The sequence below is a fragment of the Columba livia genome, chromosome 4 (assembly GCF_036013475.1).
Source record: "Columba livia isolate bColLiv1 breed racing homer chromosome 4, bColLiv1.pat.W.v2, whole genome shotgun sequence".
NCBI classification, from domain to species: domain Eukaryota; kingdom Metazoa; phylum Chordata; class Aves; order Columbiformes; family Columbidae; genus Columba; species Columba livia.
Genome location: NC_088605.1, coordinates 3,615,631 through 3,630,794, shown reverse-complemented (window position 1 = coordinate 3,630,794; position 15,164 = coordinate 3,615,631). Strand labels below are relative to the sequence as shown.

Here is a 15,164-nt window from a genome sequence, read left to right as displayed (position 1 = left end):
CTGGGAGAAGAGACCAATCCCCACCTGGCTAGAACTGCCCAAGAAAACCAGAAAACCAAGAAAACCAGAGGTATATCAAACAACTAACGTTGTGTACGTGAGTGATGTTACATGGTTAATGCAATAAATAACAAGTCTTTACGTGGCAGCTGTGGAGACACCCTGTCCTACAAACTCTGGGCTTAGGACACAGAGATCTCAGAACAGCGCCCAGGATGCCTTAGTTCAAATCTCAGCTTTATTACAGACCTCCTGTGAGACTCTCTGGGGTTTTATTTCTCTTTGTTTGAGCTTTCCACCTGTAACTAGTGAATACCACACACTTACCCACATCACAAAGCACTACTTGCGTCCCCTGCTTCATTTCATAAGACTTTATAAGTCATTATAATTGAAATAGGAATGACAGTTACACTTTACTTGAGGAATGCTTGATGCAGCATTAAGTCCTCATCCCACAGAGATTTCATTTAGACCAAGGCATCAAGGAGATAAAAAGGACTTAGGGAAGCCATGAGGAAATATGATCAGGACATGGTTTATACAATCTACCTCTGATTTTATTGCTTTACCTTCAAAACGCTTTCCAGAGATTTCTTCAGCAAATTACTAGTATCAAAGTTACATTTCTTCTGGTTTCTGAGATGTGGACAGAGGCAGAAGAGGGCAAAAGATACTCAGGTGGGACCACAGGGTCCCAGGTGTAAGGCACAAAACAAGACATAACTAAAAGAAGCTGATGACAGAGTAGCTTCAGGTGATAAGAAAATGTTAAAACACACCAGAAAATTTAACAGGGCCTAGGATGTCCCCTTCTAATTAGAAAGACAGAAGTTTAAAGTAAGGAGAGGAAAAAAAAAAAAAGAATAAAGGCATTATTTCTTGCAGCCCACTCTTCAGATATGCCCTAAGAGGAAGAGTTGGTGATATGAACACAAACTGCCCCAGCTGAAAGACACCACAGAAACCGATTCTCCAGTGATGTGCAAGGCTTAGCCAGGTCTCCGAGGTTCAAGATTTGTCTGTTGTTAGCCAAAACAAACAAAAGACAACATGTGCACACACCTTTAGGTACTGCTGGATCATGGCCAGTTTCAGCCTCTTGACGGTCTCTGTGTCATCTGGATCAGCCTTGACGCGTTTGCGCACGACGTCCCGTGTGAAGACGCCCACACTGTTCTGGCTCTCAGCGTTGACTGGTTTACCTCGTTGGAAGAACTCCTGAGTCAGGTTATAGACCTGCAAGAGAAAGGACAGAAAGACGGACAATGTGATTCACAGCTGAATCCCAGAGGAGCTGAGGTGGTGGGATGCTTTTTCCTCCATCCAAAACCAGCACATTTATCATGCACTTTGCTCATCCCCTGAGGGTGGTGAGAGCCTGGCCCAGGTTGGCCAGAGAGGTGGTGGATGAACCATCCCTGGAGACATCCCAGGCCAGGCTGGACGGGGCTCTGAGCAACCTGAGCTGCTGAAGATGTCCCTGCTCATGGCAGGGGGTTGAACTAGGTCCCCATTAAAGTCCCATTCCCACCCAAACTACTCTCTGATTCTACGATTCTACTCACCTGGAACGGTCTAGTTACTATTAAGTCATTAAGTTACTATTAACTTATTTATTTAATTTGTGCATGTCCATTCTATCACTTGCAGAAGACCAAGTGAGGCAGTCCTGCCATTTTCAGGAGCTACAGCCTGTTGTTCAACCAGCTGTTGAGATACAACAGCTGGATCGGTAAGTGCAGAGCACAGAACTTTTCTGCACAACATGTTTGGGTTTGCTACGTGTAATTTCTGGCTCTGCTGAGCGGTGTCACAGCCTGACTTGGTCCCAGTCTCCATCCGTAATCTACTGGGACCGAACTCAAGAAGTAGAACCTATATGTTTCATGGCATCTGACGAGAAATCACTGGCTCTTCTCCCACCTTAGTGTGTTTCAGGTGCAAGCCCACGTTGCAGGGCACATACATTTGGCTGCTCTAACCCAGAACCAGCCCTTTCGCCCCCTCTGTTACTGAGCAATAATGCCCAGGAATCCACCAGGCTGGGCTAATTCAGTTTCATATTGATTTTTTCTGTTGTCTCCTGAAAAACAGGGAGTAACCAACACAGGCTTAGCAAACATATTTTGTATGTGCATGTTTTACTTGCTGAGCACAAGACAGGTACAGAACCATAGGAAAAAAAGACATCCCCAGTCACCCTCCAGTAGGACCCATAAGAAAAATCCCTTTCTAACAAATTGTTCTTCTTCAAACAAGATCGTCCTCACCTTATTTTTTAACCCCACTTTTCCAGTGTACAATATACTGAAAAGCTAGAAAACAAGCATCCACCTTGGCCATCTGCTGGTGGCTGTCCGGAGAAATCAGTATTTCTGTCTGTAATATTGCCAGGAGAGCCTGCAGTTGAACCATGGCCTTTCATTTCCATGGAAAAACTCAGAGGAATCTTTTAACACAGGAAAGCTTTTAAAAGATGCCTCCCAGAAATGCAGCTCATCCCATTCATTACTTGTTCAGCCAGAATTAGTCACCCTCTCATTTTTATCATGCCACAGGGGTGCTCAGTAGCCTTAAAATTAGAGAGGCAAGATCCCTGCTTGGTGAGTTTTTTGGGTCAAAGATGGATTGATTACAATTTACGATCCTTCTATGCAGACAGATTCTTTGGACACACTGAGAAGTTCAACTCCAAAGTAAATACTTGGTAGGAAGTGACAGAACTGTGGCAGCCTCTCCTTCAAAGGCTCCTGAAGCTTCTCATTCTCTGCTGATATCACAGAATCCCAGAGTGTCAGGGGTTGAAGGGACCTGGAAAGCTCATCCAGTGCAATCCCCCCATGGAGCAGGAACACCCAGATGAGGTTACACAGGAAGGTGTCCAGGCGGGTTGGAATGTCTGCAGAGAAGGAGACTCCACAACCTCCCTGGGCAGCCTGGGCCAGACTCTGCCACCCTCACCCCCAACAAGTTTCTTCTCAAATTTAAGTGGAACCTTTTGTGCTCCAGTTTGAACCCATTACCCCTTGTCCTATCATTGGTTGTCACCGAGAAGAGCCTGGCTCCATCCTCCTGACACTCACCCTTCATATATCTGTAAACATTAATGAGGTCACCCTTCGGTCTCCTCTTGTCCAGCTCCAGAGCCCCAGCTCCCTCAGCCTTTCCTCACACGGGAGATGCTCCACTCCCTCCAGCATCTTGGTGGCTGCGCTGGACTCTCTCCAGCAGTTCCCTGTCCTGCTGGAACTGAGGGGCCACAACTGGACACAATATTCCAGGTGTGGTCTCCCCAGGGCAGAGCAGAGGGGCAGGAGAACCTCTCTGACCTACTGACCACCCACCTTCTAACCCATCCCAGGTACCATTGGCTTCCTGGCTACAAGGGCCCAGTGCTGGCTCATGGTCACCCTGCTGTCCCCAGGACCCCCAGGTCCCTTTCCCCTACTCTGTTCTCTAATAGGTCATTCCCCAGCTTATACTGGAACCTGGGGTTGTTCCTGCCCAGATACAAGACTCTACACTTTCCCTTGTTATATTTCATTAAATTTTTCCCCGCAAAGGAAATCATTTCTCCTCTGTCCCCAATGCCAAAAGCCCTTTGGCAGGTTCAACATCCCACGGTTCTCAGGTCCACCGATTTCTGAGGCCCAAACCTCTTCCAGCAAGTCCAAGCTGCGGAAACCTTGCGTCAGCACAACACAGCTCAGCTTTCATAAGCCGATTGCACGTTATAAGCAGATAACGCGTTCACAAGACAAGCAGAGCTGCGTTAAAACCCAGCTACCATTTGGCAAAAGGGATGAGCGAGCCACGGGTGTGTTTTTATTAACCTTTACATTCTTCATTGCCCAACAGAGAAAAGAGAAGGCGCAGTGGTCTGTGCTGTAAACATCAAGTCTTTCCTATGTATGTCAATCTCATCAGAGAGCAGGTCAGTATAACAGCACCAAGATTTAGTATTTTCCCAGAATCCCTGTTATTTCCTTGCTTTTCTCTTCTTGGGGGTGCTGAACCAGTCAGTAAAGAACAGAAAGCAAAGCTGTTGTAAGCAAGAAGCAACAGCAAGCCCTGCATTAAGACGCTATCAAAAGAGTCAAAAAGTTGCTCATAATGTGTTCCTAAAGTTACACACAAAACAAACAAACAAAAATGTATAAGAAACTATGGAAAATATTCACTAGAAGTCCTATTTAAGGTACATTTCTAATGAAGCAGGAGGAGAATTGCACTGTCTGGAGTTGGAGTTACTTTGGGTTTGCTCCCTCAGGTGGGAAACTGCTCATAATAACAGAAAGCGTCTTCATGCCTATGTGACCACCTCTGAAATCACTGGGAAAAGGTGTTTGAGATTTAAAAACACATTCTCCTTCGATCATTTCATCATGTGATGACAGAAGGGTTCTTCAGAGACCTCAAGTGGGCTTAATTACTAAGAGCCTGGTGAAAAGCAGTATCAAGAACCACCTGAAAGATGCTACTGATGTTCCAGTTAACCCTACAAAATACCCTTGCATCCGAACTGAGAGCACCATGCCTGTCAGCAAAGAGAGCTGCACCATAAGCAGTCTTTTCTACTACATCCCAGCACGATCCCCTCCTCATTTCTCACTCCAAAGCTCCTCTGGGTTCGGGCAGAACAATGGGCCTGGAATCCCATCTGCAAGAACTATCAGCAGAAGCAAAAGACAGAGAGCATCTCAAGTGACTGCAGATTTCCATCCTCAGTTCTGAGAGTTTACATCCAATCTTGCAGGGAAATTGTTCTGAAGGTCAGAAATTAAAAGGAGTTAATTGAATGGCCATAATCCTAAAATAATGGCTTCGCTTTGGCTTGTATCTTCTGTCTTGTTTCTGACCAGCATCCCACAACTGGGGTCTCTGCAGGGAACGTGGGTCCCACCAGGGATGTCCTCTCTGTCACCCACAGGTCACCTACACGTGTTCACGACATACGTGCTCCTCCACCACGGGAAGAGGCTGTTTCTTAGGAAGAACAAATCTAAATAAAGAAGTTTCTCAGCGCCGAAGGAGGTCAGGAAAGCACATCCCCATCCCCGCTCCTTCCTGTCAGCGCCGCTGACAACCCGTCGCATTGTCTTTTTTCTCACTTGGCTTAAAAACTGCGGTGATTTAATCCCCGGTCAGTAAAAAAAAACCCTGATGGAGATGTGTCCGTGCTGTTCCCAGGCCAGACATCTGTGGGTGCAATAGAGGGACAGGGAGGGAACGGTGACTCTTGGTGGCCCTTTGGTCCTGCTTTCTACGATAACTGGAGTTTTAATTGAGGATGGCGTGAAGCCCAGCACAGGGTGGGGGTGAGAAGGGTGGAAAAGTTGGACATTCTTCAGCTGCATCCCTCCCCCAGAAGCTGTGCAGAACACAGGAGAAAGCTGACAGATAACAAGGCCATTAATTAGCTAATTGTTAAAGGGAGCGGTCCTGCTAAGCAGGTCTTTAGGGACCACATCCTTACTGAAAAGTCTAAGCACTTATTCTAAATCAGGATAGCTGATGGACTGTGAAACTCTCCGATGGACTGTGAAATTCTTGGGTGGGATTTTTCACCTGCATTTAACTTGCCCAGCTCAACACCATCCTCCCATTCTTCACAAAAACCTGAGAGTTGTCATTAAATACATGTTTGGAGAGAGAAATAAGAACTTAGCAGGGACAGAAGAGCAAATCTGAGATTATTTGTCTCTACTCACATTTTCTCAACTGCAGTCATTGCTGTCAGAGGTCACACTCCCACCCCTTGTCTTTGAAACCAGTCACACAAATGTGGTATAAGCAGAGGCCAAAATCCACCCCCAAGCCCCAGGATTCCCCCATAAATCATCCAATCATAGAATGGTTTGGGTTGAAGGGACCTTCCAACCTCACCCAGTCCAACCCCAACATCTTCACCAGCTCAGGTTGCTCAGAGCCCCGTCCAGCCTGGCCTGGGATGTCTCCAGGGATGGTTCATCCACCACCTCTCCGGCCAACCTGGGAGGTCCTTGGAAGGTCCCTTCCAAACCCAAATTATTATATGATCCACTGATTCTACAATCCTAGAAGTGGAGAGGAAGGTGAGAAGATCATGAATACATGGCATGGCCCTCACACCATAGGGAACCTACCAGCGCTGGTGCCCCTTTGAGAGCCTGACCAAATGGAGTGATGATGACCCTAAGCAGCCCCACACAGTACAAGGCCTAAGAAGAATAAGAACCAACAGTGGCTGGAGAGCTGTCCTGCCCACAGCTTGATGCCACTTCTCATGGTGCATCGCTTGGCAATCATAGAATGGTTAGTGGAAGGGACCACTGGAGATCATCTAGTCCAACCCACGTACTAAAGCAGGTTCACCTAGAGTAGGTGAACAATGTGGGCTTGGAAATCGAGGCAGCTATTCTGCAGGACTGGAGATCTTTCTTGCAGGCATTGGTCTTTCCTATTGCTCTCATGGAGAAGGAATAGGGTCACCTTGCTCACAAGCTCCTGATAGGTCTTGACTGACTTGGATGCAGTGCAACAGCTTCTCAGTTAAAACAGCCTCTCCTAAGGACCTTTCTGCTACAGGAACGAAGAGCTGAGCAGTCCTACTGCTGGCTCTCTCGTAACCAAATAAAGGTTTCTGCAAGGCATCCCTACAGTGATTAAAAATTCAGGCTACTGCAAACAAAAAGAAGCAAAACTTGTATTGAAGTAGAAGAAGCCAGCCAAAAAAAGATTGGATAAGTGCCCGGAAAAAGCGTAAGGACTTTCCAAATGAGCTAACGAGGCAAAGCTCTGGAGGTACTGGGGTGCTTGGCCTTTCACATCAGGAAAATCCAGCTCGCCTTGCTAGGCTGCAGCTCCGAGACTCCACAGACCCAAGCGAAACGCCAAGGAGAACCTCTGCACTTGCTTCTGCTCAAATGTGGTGTCCAGATGAGAAGATAACTGGGGTGGAGGATGGGAAAGCAGAGCTGAAAGCACATGCTGGAGCCCAAGCCCACGGCAGCAGCTGCAGCGACGTGAGGGCATGGGAAGCAAGCCATGAAACTATGATGGATTTAGCCCCGTTCATTCAGGACATTTTCCACTGCTCATGCCAGTGCTCCATCCCTGATTAGGTTTTGCATCCATCATTGCGGCTGCTGGTTGGTTTGGGCTTTTTGTTTCGCTTTTCAAGTCAGAACACGGTGCGTCACGGGCTTTACTATCTCAGCCTCTTCTGAAGTGGAAAATGCGGCCTGAGAGATGAGATGACGTAGTATCATAGAATAGTTTGTGTTGGAAGGGACCTTCAAAGGTCATCTAGTCCATTGCTAACAGCAGGTTGCCCCAAGATTTTGAGAAGAATCTGGGAGCTGCAATGAGGCAAGTGAGGAGCCTGAGCTCAGGTCATCTGTAAAATGGCTTTTGATCCTGGACAACTTCAAGATGTTCTTAACAAAACCTCTCAAAAAACCTGACTCATCAAACAAACCAACCAACCAAAAAAACCCCACGAAGATGCAAAACTGAAGACCAAATTCCTACTGTTCCTCCCGAGCACCCATTTCATCACCAGTTAAAATAAGGACGTATTGGACAGCCATGATAATAAAACGATGGAATGGACTACAATGAAAATAGCTAAACAAAAAAAAACCCAGGCACTCTAAATGCACCAGGTTGACCCAGCACACGTAAACAGAAACATGTTCTGCACTTTATGCCAAGGGGAAATGGTCCCCAAAGCCATACAGCACATGCATTTCATCCAGTCTTTTTTAACTGGAGATTTTCAGATGGGGTAGTTCAACTTAGTTCCCATTTTTCCCAAGCAGCACAGGGAAGAACCCCCAGTCAAGTGTCTGAAATCACTAAAGATCATCTGACCAACACCCCAAAAGGCCAGGACAACAAAACCGTGAGCTGCCCTGGCAAGAAATTCCAGCAGGTTTTGAAAGAAGAGGGAGAAAGCAGCAATTAGAGGTTGGCTGACGTCCTCTTCTTGGCTTAAGCCGTCCCTTACATATTTTTTAATCGCAGGGAGTAGCTGGAGACACTTTTACAATCCATAAATGTGGAAGCCGCTTCTGTCTCCTAGCGATAAAGATATCCTGTGGCAACGATAAGCCAATTACGTGTTGCGTAAAGGAGATTAACTTTTAATGTGGCGTTGTCTCATATCTGGCTGCCCCCCTTTCTCTCGCTTTGAAATAAAGGGGACATTTAGCAAATTAATCATCCCCAAAACACTGGCACCTTGTTATAGACTTTATCTTATCAGCTGTATCTCAAAGCTAAGTAGCTCTCATCTTTGTATTCTCATTTCAAAGCCTGCCTGAGATGCCCTCCCTTTGCTGGAGATTTTCCTGTCATCTTTGAGATAGGATCACCAGGGTTGGCGATGCCCCCTTTCCATCAATAATGTTGCTTACTACAGAATTTTCCCTTCCTCCCTCTGTCTTATCTTAATTTTGCTCCGCACACATCTCACCTGTATTTTTTCCTGGCCAGCTCTGGTTCCGTTTTCAAGTCACCAATACGAAATGGTTGTTCCGATGAACTAACTCCACCCGCGTTTGTCGCAGAAGAATTCCCTCCCTGCCACGGGTTGCTAAATTCCTTCCATAATGGGGTTCATCTGAAATCACCACCCCTCTCTAAAACAATTTTGTGCCATCCCATCACAGGTTCCAGTTCAGAGCCCCAGGACAGTGCCAAAAGTCCTTCCAAGCAAATGCTTGGAATGCTCTGCATTGAGTTCTGGATAATTCACGGGTTACAGTGACTTTTGTCCCGGTGGCTTTCTCTGTGCTCAGGGACATATTTTTAAACATAAAATATGCAAGAGTAACCTGAATCTAGTGTGTGTTTAGCCAAGAGTCAAATCCTGGTGACGTTCACTGTCAGATGAAAATCCGAAGGTTTCAGGCATGGCTAAAGCCCAATGAAAATAACATCTGGCTCTGGCTTATACAACCCACTGAGAGGTCAAATTACCTGGAGGACTAATTATTCTGCATTGACCCCCCCGAAGTGTATTTCATAAGTGACATACAAAAGAATATGAGGAATAATTATAATTAACTCTGGCAATCTCTTCCTTTCACTTCACTCTACCTAAGGCCAAATCTTCCTACTGAATGCCGACATAACTAATCCCAATCTTTCACGGGTCTTTGACACATAAATCAGTAAGAAACCTCTTTTCCCTCTGGAATAAACACCAGGATAACAGCGGCAGTGCCAAGTTACATGAAAATAAATTGGGCCCTTTTTGTCTAAGAGTCTAACAATTGCTTCTCTAGCAGAGGTTCGTCTTTCCACTAAACGTCTTCCAGGCTTCTATTTAGTACTTTTAGGTTCTGCATCTGTAGTTCTTTAGTTCCTTGGGGTTTTTTTTGTTTGTTTGGGGTTTTTTTTTGTGTGGGTTTGGTTTGGTCTTTTGTTTGTTTGTTTGATTTGGTTGTTTGCATTTTGCTGGTTTGGTTTGGTTTCTTTCTTCTTTGGTTCTTCTATTACATATCAAGGTCCTCACCTACACTAACTGAAGAGGACATCACTGACCACTGAACAAAAGCAGCTAAAATAAACTTAAACTGAAGTCTGTGCTGGTCTGAATCTACTAGAAAATATGTTCCTTTCCTTCTGATACAAGAAAACTTGCAATTCCTATGATGCTGCTCCAACTTTTGCACACTACACAGCACACTAAGGTATTTATAACATCAATAAAACATCACAGAGCTACAATATTTAGCTGGTTGTTGCTAAGGTTTTGCATTCTACTTTGTTTAGTAATCTGATCCCTCCTTTATTCTTTTAATCAAGTAGCAACTTTCTAAAGCAAATGACTGGATCTCCTCAGCAATAGTTGCTGGAAGTGATTAAATTGATGACAAATGTGGAAAGATTGTTCTCTGTAACAACAGTGAGTTAATCCCACATCAGGGACAAATGTGAGCAGATAAGAGCAAACTAATAGCTGATTTTTTGCAAAGAAACTAAAGACATTACCGGTTTTCTACCTTTGTCCAGTTTCTGGAACGTTATAACTGTCAAGGGGTCCCAATGTTCCAGGCAAACCTGAAAAAGTAGCTGAACACCCACCTCGTTGTATAAATCACTGAATTCTTCAACCACATCTTTCGGGATCCTTTGCCCGTTGTTGGTGAGGTGATAGGCCACCCCATTCTTGGAGTAAAGACTGATCCGTCCAACACTTCTCTCGCCATCAGTGGTTTCTTCAAGTAAACCATTGTCTTCTGCTAGATGATAGACTGGGTTTCCATGTGAACCATGAATCCACGTAGCTCCCAGTTCAAAAGTAGCGTGCCCTGCAGGGGAGTAAACCGAGAAAACCAGTTATCCAAGCCCGTTTTCCTGCAAGCTTGTCACACTCGGCCCTAAATAAAAGGTACATGTGTAAAAGGAAAACAATTGCCCAATGACAACACGTTTGTGAAGAGAAGCTGCCAAATTCATGTATACTGTGGTTAAGTTATAAAAGACGTACGCATTGTTAACCAATTGACATGGTAAATGCTTTTAACCACCTGCAAAACAAGGGGATATTTTTCAAGTTTTAGATCCTTCTGCATGACAAGAGGGACAGAAGATGAAGCGACACATTGTTTAGAAGCAGAGTGCTTAGCTTATAGATTAATTAGTAGATATATTGTAAGTAAGAAACTAAACAATTATAACTAACATCATCAATTATTTCTTAGTATAGATGTATGGCAAAATTTTCAAAAATTGGAATGCATATGTAATAATTATGTGAATATACACAATGCAAGAGCATCCAGTCATTGGAGCATTTATGGAGGACGATCCCCAGTGTTCCCCAGCGCCCATAAAACAAAGAATGCCGCTTAACAGTATAATTGACTCTGCTTATTTCATCAGTTAAGTGAGTTCTCCCTGTTAGACAAGGGAAATAATGGTGTTCTTCAAACCAGTCCTTCCGGATTCAAGTTGAAATAGCACTGGAACCATGGGATGTTTCCCATAAAGTTACATCCCAGTGACACACCGCTGATACTTAAGGCAAAATTCCCAATATTTTAGGTTCCCAGTTCTTATGGTTGTTTCCAGCTGCTCTGTTCTTGCTACTTGGCTTTTCTAAAGCATCTTCTCTAAGCCTGAACTCAAGAACACGACCAGAAAACAGAGAAGCCATGAAGAGGGCGTAGGAAGGAAAAGAGCTGTAAGAAGCCACAGGTACTATTGCAAAAAGGGCATATAAGGACACTTACATCAATATTGAAGTTGTAGGGAGTAAATAGAGTACCTAAAGACTTCAAATATCCACTGCATTTGAGAGGTGGGGACGGACATCCAGACATAAGAAGGAAAGCACCTCCAGCAGGTAAATACAGCAAAAAATGCATTGCCCTGGGATGGCAACATACAGAATATTGTTCTGTGATTAAAAATGCAACTTATTTACAAATACACCTCGGATTAACTGCAATATAATGCACTTCCATTCCCCATATGAGTAAATAGGCTGTATTTTATTATCGATGCCTTTGAAAACTATTTTAAAAGACACCCTGTTAGGTTAAACACCAAATGTGTTTAGTCTCCATCTACACACCTGCAAAACACAGGGTTTGGTCAGCCCCACTGCCTCTCTTCTCTATAACTAACAGGGTTTGCACCAGGGCTCTGACCCCCAATAAACCAGTCATCATACACCGTTTAACACGTAAATATATGTTCAGATAGTTTAATGGGTGAAAGCTCCAAGAAATGCTGAGAAACCACCTCCAAGGGAAGCCCCATGTATCTTGTTTTTCAAGCAACCCCCTTGTCATTAAGGAACATGCTGATTGCCCTTCAAAATATACATTACAGGACCCCAGAGCACTAAATTCCTATGTGTACCTAAAAACAAAGCGTGTGCAGCATCAGGCTACGAACGTGTGAATATTTAGTGCTCCACAAGCTCCAACACAGTCCCAGAGCACCCGGCCTGGCAGGAACGATGGCTCATAAATATTGCATGTGGCCATCACCTCGTTAATGCAATCACCTCGTTAACACGATCCTCCCATGCCAGACCGGCAGCAGGAATACACACACTAATAATCATCCTCCATAGCGCTCTTATTAACACGGCACCGGATCTTTGGTGCTCGGTAACAATTGTGATGTGTTCCAGGTTCTTCTGTTTGTAGAAACTGTGTGGAATATAATCAGATACCAACCAATTAAAAATAGTCATTCTTGCCTGTAATACTTAGAAACTCACTATCATCGCTACCAAGCAGATGTCAGTTGTTACCTAGCGAAAGCTACACGATAAATCATTTAGAAGTGTAAAATTAAATAACATCTTTTTAAACAGAGATAACTAATTGACAAGATTTTAGTTTCACAAATAAAACAGCTAACAACAAAAAACAAGAATAAAAATCTGCTTGCCATTCTGTGAATATAATTCCTGAGACACAAGCACCAGGCAAGAGGCCTATACACAACAATATACCACACCAGCAGTTTCCCAAAGGAGCGCACAGATTGCATATCAAACCTTCTGAATACACACAGGAATTTCCTTCGCAGCCCTGACTATTCCCTGGGCATCCTGTCCTGAAATATCTGCAGTGGACACGGATCTTCTAGATCGTGCACAAGAAACAACACAACCCATAAGCACAAAAACTCTCTGCCTCACCTGTTCTAGAAATGATGAACCCAATATCCCTGAATATCCAAATTATTCCCCTATCTTGAGCAGCAACGTACTTTACGCAAGCGTGTTGTCCCCCGCAAGACCCAGGGGACTCAGTGAAAGTGGAAATATCAGGATATAAACCCTGAGAAGGTGCCACCTTAGCTCTGCAGAAGATTTAAATCAGATCTTTAGTCAAGTGTGCAGACAGGGGAGCGGACAGAGAAGTTTAACATTTAGATGCCAGGCACATTAAAGTGGCTGTGTATCTAAAAAACCCCGAAGAACCACTTCTGTAACAGTTTTCTGCAAGCTTAGGCCAGTTCTGAGAAATGAGCAGGTCTTGCAAGCCCCAGGTACAACCTCACTGCTTCAGGGACTGCAGAAGGGAAAAATACAACCCAGGACCACGCTGTCCTTTCGCTTGAATACCAGGGAACAAGGAGGCTCTGAGTAGGTGCTGCTTCTGCAGATTTCACCACCCAGAGCTCCAGAATTGTTTGGCTAAATGGCACGTATATCTACAAAGCACACAGGGGCCAGAACGTAAACCCACCTTGGGGAAGAACTGCAGTCCGTAGCCACGCGGTGTAACCTTGATGGTTTGCAGAAGATATGAAAAGGCAGTTTATGGTTTTAAGAAAGGTATTAAAAGATCCAGACTTTGGATTCTAGTCCCCTGCTCTGCAAGTAACAAATGACAAACTGCAAGATCTCCACCAGACTGAGCTCCTGTCTCACGTTAGTTAAGAAGTGTTAACAAACAGGAGGGAGATTCCCAGCAAAGATATGAATAACCAGTGGTGTCCAAAGGTGAGAGAAGTGGTCTCAATAGTAGTACCACAAAACCATTTTACAGGTGTACTGAAGACATTATCTATTGCTCCCTGAAGCTTTCAGGTCTTTAACACTTCCCTCCTCTCGCAGACACGTTCCAGGATATTTTTAATGCAGCATATTGCGAGCAAAGGACACACTTCCCATTCTAACCTCTATGCCAAGTCACAGCAGAATGCAAAGTGCCCTATTCAAACCCTGGAGATTAGATTTCCCTGACTGCCTTTTCATTCATTTCCCTTCTGAAAGTTCATAGGACGCTGCTGTTTATTTACTGTGGTGAATTTATCGAGTAAAATACACTAAATGATGTCAGCACCTGACAAATAGAAAGAAAAGAGGGCAGCAAGAGGCCAGAGTTAATAAGTAGAGAGTGGGATCAGAAAAGAGAACTAGTTAATTGAAATCAGGAAGGCAATTTGGTAAAATGAGGAGCTTTTTGCCTCCTGTGGAGGAGACACAGGCAATGCCCTTCTCCAGACCAGGGAGAGTTCAGTTGACTGCCGTGCTGCAAAAGGCAACGTTTGTTCCACTCGTTTTTCATTTAGGGCTTTTACAAGCCCTGCCAATTGACACGGGATTAAAATACGCAGTGTCCACACCTTTGTGACACGCTGAGAAAGAAGCCACGGAGGTAGGAAAGCTGCAAATCAGGATGAAAGGAGACATTGAAGAGGATTTTTTCCAGCAGCCTGATTCATGGTGGGGAGTGCCCTACACAGTCAATTAGTTCTAGGGAAATGAATGAGGCTGTTTGTGAAATGGAATCGCAAAGAGCTCACCCCTGTGCAAGCGATGTGAGTCACAGAAATAGCCGTTCACCAGCCAGGAGATTTACTGACTGCTCCTAGTCCAGAGTCCAGCTTGAAAACATTGGTGGAAAGTGTCTCAATACAGTTATTTAATCACAGAATGCTTTGTTACACAGAGCTCTTCCTGGATGAGTGAAAACAGCCATTAAGGTATTTATTTTATAGAAACATGGGTTTGGAGCAGCCCTCCCTCAGAAGAGAGGCACAAAACAATTCAGATTCACCCACCCACCCACCCTCAAACATGATGGTTGATGGCGACAACATCACACCGCCAACAACCTTTTCACACATGCGAATTGACCGCAAAAGCACGTTTACAAGGTCCAATTAACCTAACGGCAGCACAAAGCCTCACCAGCTGTATTTTACTCCCCGAAACGCCGTTTCTTACCGAGTTTCACGCTCTGCACGCGGCCTCCGATGCGGTCGGTCGCCTCAAGGACAGTTACATCCGTGAACCCGCTTTCCAAGAGCGCTTTGGCTGCCGACAGGCCTGCGAGCCCAGCACCGATAACCACTATTCGAGGCTGTCGTTTTCTCCGTAGGCCACTACTAAGAGGATCATCCGTGCTGTCTGCAGATATTTCACAACTTTGCATGCCGTCCAAGCTCTCTTTCTAAGGAACCTATGGAAAAAAAGGCAAAGAAGAGCGTTCAGGGAACTCGGTTCAACTCTGCAGTTAGAAATCCTAAAGGGAATCTATAAAATTAAAAAGTCCAGCAGGGAAGAAAGAAAACTCGTGCGCTAGACCCAGCCTTCAAAACGGGATGCATAGGAAGGAAAACTGAGGTCAAATTGGGATGCAACAACTTTTTGGCCTAGAGCACCAGTGCTGGAAACTCCAGAAATCTCCACCCTC

At 44.8% G+C, this 15,164-nt stretch overlaps 1 protein-coding gene across 2 annotated transcripts in view; it reads right to left on the bottom strand.

The window, feature by feature from the left end:
• SMOX (spermine oxidase) overlaps positions 1-15,164 on the bottom strand; it is a 71,574-nt gene that overhangs the window by 11,508 nt on the left and 44,902 nt on the right. For both annotated transcript variants that reach the window (XM_065060242.1, XM_065060241.1), the window contains exons 2-4: positions 14,696-14,930; positions 10,078-10,304; positions 1,066-1,239 (exon numbers count right to left, since the gene is read on the bottom strand). In XM_065060242.1, coding sequence (XP_064916314.1) covers positions 1,066-1,239; positions 10,078-10,304; positions 14,696-14,903 — 609 coding nt within the window. In that variant the 5' untranslated portion in view covers positions 14,904-14,930. The remainder of the gene's footprint in view (positions 1-1,065; positions 1,240-10,077; positions 10,305-14,695; positions 14,931-15,164) is intronic.